This window comes from Pristiophorus japonicus, chromosome 10 (assembly GCF_044704955.1).
Source record: "Pristiophorus japonicus isolate sPriJap1 chromosome 10, sPriJap1.hap1, whole genome shotgun sequence".
NCBI lineage: Eukaryota > Metazoa > Chordata > Chondrichthyes > Pristiophoridae > Pristiophorus > Pristiophorus japonicus.
Window position 1 is genome coordinate 217,993,828 of NC_091986.1, and position 10,001 is coordinate 218,003,828.

The window sequence follows — 10,001 nt, forward strand, 5'->3', positions numbered from 1 at the left end:
GTAATTCCCATTCTAAAGGTGACCATTGGAATTGAGAATGGAAATACAGAAATAAAGGAGAGAGTGCATGACTTCAAAACAGTGACTGGATGACCCTGGTGCTGTTATCCCTCGCGCTCGAAGCCACGCTCAATCCGAAGACCACACTTGCTCAGTGCGTGAGGTCATCACAGATCGACTACTTCGAAAGAAACGATCGACAGCAGATGGCTTGGCTCACGATCCGTCTGTGACCCTCCTCCTGCCCAGTCGCTTCAGGAAGCTGTTCCTGATTTCTTTTGTCCGCACGCCGTAGACGATGGGGTTGAAGATGGGCTGGAAGATGGCGAAGGTGACGGCCACCAGGAAGTGGAGCTCAGAGGAGAAGAAGCCGGGGACAAGGTACATGGTGAACTCGAAGAGGGCGCTGGTGTAAAACAGCATCAAGACGCAGAGGTGGGTGGTGCAGGTGTTGAGTGCCTTGCTCCGGGCTTCCCCCCGCCCGGTGTTGAAGGCCACCTTGAAGATCTTGCAGTAGGAGAAGGCGATGAGCCCGCTGTCGGGCATGGTGATGAGGAAGGACAAGGGATAGGTGATGGCATCACTCACCACCACGCCCTCGCAGGCCAGCGTGGAGAGGGAGCCGTAATTGCAGTAGCAGTTCTGGATGAAGTTGGAGCCACAGTAAGTGGCCTGGGTCAGCACAGCAGCCACGGCGACAAAGCAGGAGGCCCGGAGGAGGATGACCAGGGCCACGACCAGCATCAGGCGCCGGAACTTCAGCTCGTGGTAGCTGAAGGGCCGGCAAATGGCCACGTACCGGTCGTAAGCCATGGCCACCAGCAGCGTGGACTCACTCAAGGCCGTGCAGTAGACAAAGAACATCTGGGTGACGCAGGCCTCCAGCGAGATGGCCTTGGACTCAAACGAGTACATGGCCAGGATCTTGGGAAGGGTGACGTTGCTGAGGACGATGTCAATGGCAGCCAGCATGCAGAGCAGGTAATACATGGGGCCGTGCAGGTTGGCCTCCGCCTTGACCAGCAACACGATGGTCAGGTTGGCCGCAAGGATGACGGCGTAAACCAACAGGAAGCTGAGGAATATGAGCAGGGGGTGACCATCGCCATTGGGGACACCCTGGAGGGTGAATTCGCTGTGGCTCACGGCGCTGTGGTTCATTTCCGGCAAATTTCTCGCCAAGTTCCTCCTCCTCACCTTTGCCCGGAGTGATCTGGAAATGAGAGTGAAGCAGGGGTCGATTCATGAATGGAGCGGCATTTCACTCTGACTGCATCCAATGGAATACAAGGGTTTTGCATAAATTTGCATACATGTAGTGTGAATTGTTCTCGAAACCCAAAGTCAACCCAACAATTCAGTTTTACCACACCTCTACTGTACCCATGCTATTATCTTTTACAACAACAACAACTTGCATCTATGTAGCGCCTTGTGCTGCTAAACATTCGTCCCTCAATTAACATCACTAGAACAGGTGAACTGGGTCATTATCACATTGCTGTATGTGGGAGCTTGCTGTGCGCAAATTGACTGCCGCGTTTCCCACATTACAATAGTGACTACACTTCCAAAGTACTTCATTGGCTGTAAAGCGTTTTGGGACGTCCTGAGATGCCGAAAGGTGCTTATAATTGCAAGTCTTTCTTTTTAACCAAGCAGAAATGTCCCGGGGCGCGACATGGGAGCACTACCAAACAAGATTTGACACCGGGCCACATAAGGAGATATTACAGTATAAAACCGTATAAAACATTGGTAGGCCGTAGCGGGAGTTCTGGTCACCACATTATAGGAAAGGTGTAATTGCACTGGAAAGGGTGCAGAGATTGGAGAATTTTAGCTATGAGGAAAGATTGGAGACAATAAGAACATAAGAACATAAGAAATAGGAGCAGGAGTAGGTCATACAGCCCCTCGAGCCTGCTCCGCCATTCAATACGATCATGGCTGATTTGATCATGGACTCAGCTCCACTTCCCCGCCCGCTCCCCATAACCTCTTATCCCCTTATCGTTTATGTTATATATGTAAACTTGTTTATACTTTGTACAACCATCAGAGGGCTCATCCACTGGAGTCCCAAGGGATCCCATAATCCCTTAGCAGCACAGGTATTTAAGGAGGCCTCACAGGCTGGAGAGGCACTCTGGAGACCTGCAATAAAAGACTAAGGTCACACTTTACTTTGAGCTCACAATATTCAGTCTGACTCTTTCTTCATGCATAACAGTTTAAGAAACTGTCTATTTCTGTCTTAAATTTATTCAATGTCCCAGCTTCCACAGCTCTCTGACGCAGCGAATTCCATAGATTTACAACCTTCTGAGAGAAGAAATTTCTCCTCATCTCAGTTTTAAATGGGCAGCCCCTTATTCTAAGATCGTGCCCTCTAGTTCTAGTCTCCCCCATCAGTGGAAACATCCTCTCTGCATCCACCTTGTCAAGCCCACTCATAATCTTATTCATTTCAATAAGATCACCTCTCATTCTTCTGAACTCCAATGAGTAGAGGCCCAACCTACTCAACCTTTCCTCATAAGTCAACCCCCTCATCTCCGGAATCAACCGAGTGAACCTTCTCTGAACTGCCTCCAAAGCAAGTATATCCTTTCGTAAATATGGAAACCAAAACTGCACGCAGTACTCCAGGTGTGGCCTCATCAATACCCTGTATAACTGTAGCAAGACTTCCCTGCTTTTATACTCCATCCCCTTTGCACTAAAGGTCAAGATACCATTGGCCTTCCTGATCACTTGCTGTACCTGCATACTATCCTGTTGTGTTTCATGCACAAGTACCCCCGGGTCCCTCTGTACTGCAGCACTTTGCAATTTTTCTCCTTTTAAATAATAACTTGCTCTTTGATTTTTTTCTGCCAAAATGCATGACCTCACACTTTCCAACATTATACTCGATCTGCCAAATTTTTTTCCACTCACTTAGCCTGTCTATGTCCTTTTGCAGATTTTTTGAGTCCTCCTCACACATTGTTTTTCCTCCCATCTTTGTATCGTCAGCAAACTTGGCTACGTTACACTCAGTCCCTTCCTTCAAGTCGTTAATATAGATTGTAAATAGTTGGGGCCCCAGAACTGATCCCTGCAGCACCCCACTAGTTACTGGTTGCCAACCAGAGAATGAACCATTTATCCCAACTCTCTGTTTTCTGTTAGTTAGCCAATCCTCTATCCATGCTAATATATTACCCCCAACCCCGTGAACTTTTATCTTGTGCTGGGTCTGTTTTCTTTGGAACAGAGAAGGCTGAGGGGAGACCTGATTGAGATGTATAAAATTATGAGGGGCCTGGATAGAGTGGATAGGAAGGACCTGTTTCCCTTGGCAGAGGGGTCAACAACCAGGGGGCCATAGATTTAAAGTAATTGGGGTGATGAATAGAGGAGATATGAGGGGAAATCTCTTCACCCAGAGGGTGGTGGGGGTCTGGAACTCACTGCCTGAAAGGGTGGTGGAGGCAGAAACCCTCACCACATTTAAAAAGTACTTAGAAGTGCACTTGAAGTGCCGTAACCTACAGGGCTATGGAACAAGATCTGGAAAGTGTAATTGGGCTTGATCAGCCGGCATGGACACACTGAGCCGAAATGGCCTCCTTCCGTGCTGTAAACTTCTATTTCTATTAGGACAGGTGACCGAAAGCTTGGTCAAAGAGGTAGGTTTTAAGGAGTGCCTTAAAGAAATAAGACTTGCATTTATATAGCGCCTTACAGCCAATGAAGTACTTTTGGAGTGTCGTCACTGTTGTAATGTGGGAAATGCAGCCACCAATTTGTGCACAACAAGCTCCCACAAACAGCAATGTGATAATATACAGATAATCTGATTTAGTGATGTTGGTTGAGGGATAAACATTAGCCAGGACACCGTAGATAAATCCCCTGCTCTTCTTTGAAATAGTGCCATGGGATCTTTTAGCTCCACCTGAGAGCGTAGACGTTTGGTTTAACATCTCATTCGAAAGACGGCACCTCTGAAAGTTCCCTGAGTACTGCCCCTGCGAAAGTGCGGCACTCCTTCAGTACTGCCCCTCCGACAGTGCGGCATTCCCTGAGTACTGCCCCTCCGACAGTGCAGCGCTCCCTCAGTACTGCCCCTCCGACAGTGCGGGGCTCCCTCAGCACTGCCCCTCCGACAGTGCGGCACTCCCTCAGTACTGCCCCTCCGACAGTGCGGCACTCCCTCAGTACTGCCCCTCCGACAGTGCGGCACTCCCTCAGTACTGCCCCTCCGACAGTGCGGGGTTCCTAAAGTACTGCCCCTCCGACAGTGCAGCGCTCCCTCAGTACTGCCCCTCCGACAGTGCGGGGTTCCTAAAGTACTGCCCCTCCGACATTGCAGCGCTCCCTCAGTACTGCCACTCCAACAGTGGAGCGCTCCGTCAGTACTGCCCCTTCGACAATGCAGCATTCCCTCAATACTGCACTAGAGTATCAGTCTGGAATTTTGTGGAGTGGAACTTGAACCCACAACCTTAGAGGTGAGGTGCTATCCACTGAGCCACAGCTCCTTGAAGAACATTGGAACAGAAGAAAATGGAGCAGGAGTCGGCCATTCGGCCCCTCGAGCCTGCTCCGCCATTCAATAAGATCATGGCTGATCCGATCATGGACTCAGCTCCACTTCCCTGCCCGCTCCCCATAACCCTTTACTCCCTTATCGCTCAAAAATCTGTCCATCTCCGCCTTAAATATATTCAATGACCCAGCCTCCACAGCTCTCTGGGGCAGAGAATTGCACAGATTTACAACCCTCTGAGAAGAAATTCCTCCTCATCTCAGTTTTAAATGGGCGGTCCCTTATTCTAAGACTATGTCCCCTAGTTTTTGTTTCCCCTATGAGTGGAAACATCCTCTCTGCATCCACCTTGTCGAGCCCCCTTAGTATGTTATATGTTTCAATAAGATCACCTCTCATTCTCCAATGAGTAGAGGCCCAACCTATCTTCATAAGTCAACCCCCTCATCTCCGGAATCAACCTAGTGAACCTTCTCTGAACTGTCTCCAATGCAAGTATATCCTTCCTTAAATACTGAGACCAAAACTGTATGCAATACTCCAGGTGTGGCCTCACCAATACCCTGTACAGTTGTAGCAGGACTTCTCTGCTTTTATACTCTATCCCCCTTGCAATAAAGGCCAACATTCCATTTGCCTTCCTGATCACTTGCTGTACCTGCATACTAACTTTTTGTGTTTCATGCACAAGGATCCCCAGGTCCCTCTGTACTGCAGCACTTTGCAATTTTTTTCCATTTAAATTATAATTTGCTTTTCTATTTTTTCTGCCAAAGTGGATAACCTCACACTTTCCCACATTGTACTCCATCTGCCAAATTTTTGCCCACTCACTTAGCCTGTCTATATTTGTAGATTCTTTGTGTCCTCCTCACAACTTGCTTTCCCACCCATCTTTGTATCATCAGCAAACTTGGCTACATTACACTCTGTCCCTTCATCCAAGTCATTAATATAGATTGTAAATAGTTTGAGGACCCAGCACCGATCCCTGCGGCACCCTATTAGTTACTGATTGCCAACCGGAAAATGACCTGTTTATCCCGACTCTCTGTTTTCTGTTAGTTAGCCAATCCTCTATCCATGCTAATATATTACCCCCAACCCCGTGAACTTTTATCTTGGGCAGTAACCTTTTATGTGGCACCTTATCAGAATGCCTTCTGGAAATCCAAATACACCACATCCACTGGTTCCCCTTTATCCACCCTGTTTGTTACATCCTCAAAGAACTCTAGCAAATTTGTCAAACATGATTTCCCTTTTATCAAACCAAAGCAGGGGAGAGAGGTGGAGATGCGGAGAGGTTTAGGGAGGGAATTCCAGAGCTTGGGGGGCAAGGGGCCAGAATTGGAGCAGCACAGAGATCTGGGGGTGGGGGGGGGGGGCGGGGAAGGGTTCTGTGGGTTTACAGTGTATCTAGAGTCCGGGAACCTCAGGAAAGTTCCGCATTACTTACGCCCCAAATTTCCCCCATGATCAAATTCTGCGTCATAGTGGGACCTATCGGGACAGCTCTTGCAGAGAGCCGGCAGGGCATAGACACGATGGGCTGTGCTGGACGAGTCTGCGAAATTCGTTGTAAAATCTACGGGGGAGCGGGGGAATGAATAGAAATTGCCCTGTCTGGAGAATTATAGCCTTTCCCGCACAGTGCCGTTTATCGCCCGTATCCAGCGGGGACTGCAATTTAGCTCCGGCGCAATTCTAGGCAAACCGCCGGAAAGTAATTTTATGTATAACGCTGTTTGCCATTTCGGTAGGGATCGTGAGCGATGGTGGGGAGAAAGTCCTCACGGATACACAGACCCTGCAAAACCTGCCCGTCTTACTCTAGCGCCGGGAGCGAAACCCGCCTCTATCGCTCCAAAGGTAATTTACAACGTGCAAATTTACAAATGAGGATTGCAAAAATTGGGGATTTCGGTACCCTGTCCACAGACCCCGGGCAGTGAGCTGCACCCGCTAAAGTCTTCTGATAATGTTTGTTTAGTTAAAAAAAAACACGCATTTTGCTATGTGTGTGTGAGCCTAAATGGTTCCAAATCTTCGTTATGACACATTCGCTTACCGATAGAACCAGTCGGATTCGCTCCGAATTAAGTTCAGCAGAACTTTTGAGAAAAATGAAATTGGAGAGAATGCAAAATGTTCGATTGAGTGAATCAGAATAAGTCTTGTTTCGGCTGTGTTAATATGGAAAAGACATATATTCTCTCTTACTTTCTCGCTCTCTCTATATAACACCAGCCTGTCTTACTGCAATACACTTTGCATTATTAAGGTTCTAGTTTAGGTTTTGTTCGATTATTTTAAAATTATAACAGCAAAACATATTATTCCGTTAATTTTGCTCCGTTACTTACCTGCACGCTGTGCTTCAGTCTGTACACTGAACAAATATACAGTTAATCGAGGTCCCACATCAACGGGACACTGGGAGATCTGAGAGGGACCAGTCTCCACAGAGTGCTTCAACCAACGGGAGACCTTCCTCGGTCGCTGCCTGTAAACGCCCCGTCGCTCTTTCAGGGCAGGATACTTATTGGTACACCCAATCAAACACACAAGAGGTTAGAGACACACAAGGTTCTGGGGAAGGTGCAGAGGAGATGGACCAGAATTGTACCAGCCGCAGGTCGTGGGGTATAAGAGGAGCCACTTCAAGATACAGCGCGCGCCGTTCCAGGAGGGCACTACCTTCGAGGAGGGCGACTGGGTGACGTCGCCCAAAACCAGGTCGCCAATTGTAGCGTGGGCAGGAACTTTGGCGGGGCCCAGGTACAGCAGAGGTGCGGCGAGAGATCGTGGCGGAGGAGGGGCGAGAGATCGTGGCGGAGGAGGGGCGAGAGATCGTGGCGGAGGAGCGGCGAGAGATCGGGGCGGAGGAGGGGAGAGATCGTGGCGGAGGAGTATCGAGAGATCGTGGCGGAGGAGGGGCGAGAGATCGTGGCGGAGGTGCGGCGAGAGATCGTGGCGGAGGAGGGGAGAGAGATCGTGGCGGAGGAGGGGAGAGAGATCGTGGCGGAGGAGGGGCGAGAGATCGTGGCGGAGGAGGGGCGAGAGATCGTGGCGGAGGAGGGGAGAGAGATCGTGGCGGAGGAGGGGCGAGAGATCGTGGCGGAGGAGGGGCGAGAGATCGTGGCGGAGGAGGGGAGAGAGATCGTGGCGGAGGAGGGGCGAGAGATCGGGGCGGAGGAGGGGAGAGAGATCGTGGCGGAGGAGGGGCGGGAGATCGTGGCGGAGGTGCGGCGAGAGATCGTGGCGGAGGAGGGGAGAGAGATCGTGGCGGAGGAGGGGCGAGAGATCGTGGCGGAGGTGCGGCGAGAGATCGGGGCGGAGCTGCGGCGAGAGATCGTGGCGGAGGAGGGGCGAGAGATCATGGCGGAGGAGGGGCGAGAGATCGTGGCGGAGGAGCGGCGAGAGATCGTGGCGGAGGAGCGGCGAGAGATCGTGGCGGAGGAGGGGCGAGAGATCGTGGCGGAGGAGGGGAGAGAGATCGTGGCGGAGGAGGGGCGAGAGATCGTGGCGGAGGAGGGGAGAGAGATCGTGGCGGAGGTGGGGCGAGAGATCGTGGCGGAGGAGGGGCGAGAGATCGTGGCGGAGGAGGGGCGAGAGATCGTGGCGGAGGAGGGGCGAGAGATCGTGGCGGAGGAGGGGCGAGAGATCGTGGCGGAGGAGTATCGAGAGATCGTGGCGGAGGAGGGGCGAGAGATCGTGGCGGAGGAGGGGCGAGAGATCGGGGCAGAGGAGGGGCGAGAGATCGTGGCGGAGGAGGGGCGAGAGATCGTGGCGGAGAGCGACGAGAGAGATCGTGGCGGAGGAGGGGCGAGAGATCGTGGCGGAGGAGGGGCGAGAGATCGTGGCGGAGGAGGGGCGAGAGATCGTGGTGGAGGAGGGGCGAGAGATCGTGGCGGAGGAGGGGCGAGAGATCGTGGCGGAGGAGGGGAGAGAGATCGTGGCGGAGGAGGGGCGGGAGATCGTGGCGGAGGTGCGGCGAGAGATCGTGGCGGAGGAGGGGCGGGAGATCGTGGCGGAGGAGGGGCGAGAGATCGGGGCGGTGCGGCGAGAGATCGTGGCGGAGGAGGGGCGAGAGATCGTGGCGGAGGTGCGGCGAGAGATCGGGGCGGAGCTGCGGCGAGAGATCGTGGCGGAGGAGCGGCGAGAGATCGTGGCGGAGGAGGGGCGAGAGATCGTGGCGGAGGTGGGGCGAGAGATCGTGGCGGAGGTGGGGCGAGAGATCGTGGCGGAGGAGGGGAGAGAGATCGTGGCGGAGGAGGGGCGAGAGATCGTGGCGGAGGAGGGGAGAGAGATCGTGGCGGAGGAGGGGCGAGAGATCGTGGCGGAGGAGGGGCGAGAGATCGTGGCGGAGGAGGGGCGAGAGATCGTGGCGGAGGAGTATCGAGAGATCGTGGCGGAGGAGGGGCGAGAGATCGTGGCGGAGGAGGGGCGAGAGATCGGGGCGGAGGAGGGGCGAGAGATCGTGGCGGAGGAGGGGCGAGAGATCGTGGCGGAGAGCGACGAGAGAGATCGTGGCGGAGGAGGGGCGAGAGATCGTGGCGGAGGAGGGGCGAGAGATCGTGGCGGAGGAGGGGCGAGAGATCGTGGTGGAGGAGGGGCGAGAGATCGTGGCGGAGGAGGGGCGAGAGATCGTGGCGGAGGAGGGGCGAGAGATCGTGGCGGAGGAGGGGCGAGAGATCGGGGCGGAGGAGGGGAGAGAGATCGTGGCGGAGGAGGGGCGAGAGATCGTGGTGGAGGAGGGGCGAGAGATCGTGGCGGAGGAGGGGCGAGAGATCGTGGCGGAGGAGGGGCGAGAGATCGGGGCGGAGGTACGGCGAGAGATCGTGGCGGAGGAGGGGCGAGAGATCGGGGCGGAGGAGGGGAGAGAGATCGTGGCGGAGGAGGGGCGAGAGATCGGGGCGGAGGAGGGGCGAGAGATCGGGGCGGAGGAGGGGCGAGAGATCGGGGCGGAGGAGGGGCGAGAGATCGGGGCGGAGGAGGGGCGAGAGATCGGGGCGGAGGTGGGGCGAGAGATCGTGGTGGAGGAGGGGCGAGAGATCGTGGCGGAGGAGCGGCGAGAGATCGTGGCGGAGGAGGGGCGAGAGATCGGGGCGGAGGAGGGGCGAGAGATCGGGGCGGAGGAACGACGAGAGATCGGGGCGGAGGAGGGGCGAGAGATCGTGACGGAGGAGGGGCGAGAGATCGTGGCGGAGGAGGGGCGAGAGATCGTGGCGGAGGAGGGGCGAGAGATCGGGGCGGAGGAGGGGCGAGAGATCGGGGCGGAGGAACGACGAGAGATCGGGGCGGAGGAGGGGCGAGAGATCGTGGCGGAGGAGCGGCGAGAGATCGTGGCGGAGGAGCGGCGAGAGATCGTGGCGGAGGAGCGGCGAGAGATCGTGGCGGAGGAGGGGCGAGAGATCGGGGCGGAGGAGGGGCGAGAGATCGGGGCGGAGGAACGACG

General features: G+C 54.3%; 1 protein-coding gene across 1 annotated transcript; it reads right to left on the minus strand.

Moving 5' to 3' along the window:
* Positions 1–216: 216 nt before the first annotated feature.
* On the minus strand, positions 217–6,991 carry LOC139274672 (olfactory receptor 52E2-like). Its single transcript, XM_070891349.1, has 2 exons — positions 6,907–6,991; positions 217–1,213 (listed from the first exon to the last, which is right to left on the minus strand). Exon 2 carries the CDS (start codon positions 1,159–1,161, stop codon positions 217–219), a length of 945 nt encoding a protein of 314 aa, XP_070747450.1. The 5' UTR covers positions 1,162–1,213; positions 6,907–6,991.
* Positions 6,992–10,001: the final 3,010 nt, after the last annotated feature.

What these genes read in the sequence shown, in the direction of transcription:
- LOC139274672 (XM_070891349.1), bottom strand. Translation starts at nt 1,161, where the DNA reads ATGAACCACAGCGCCGTGAGCCACAGCGAATTCACCCTCCAGGGTGTC.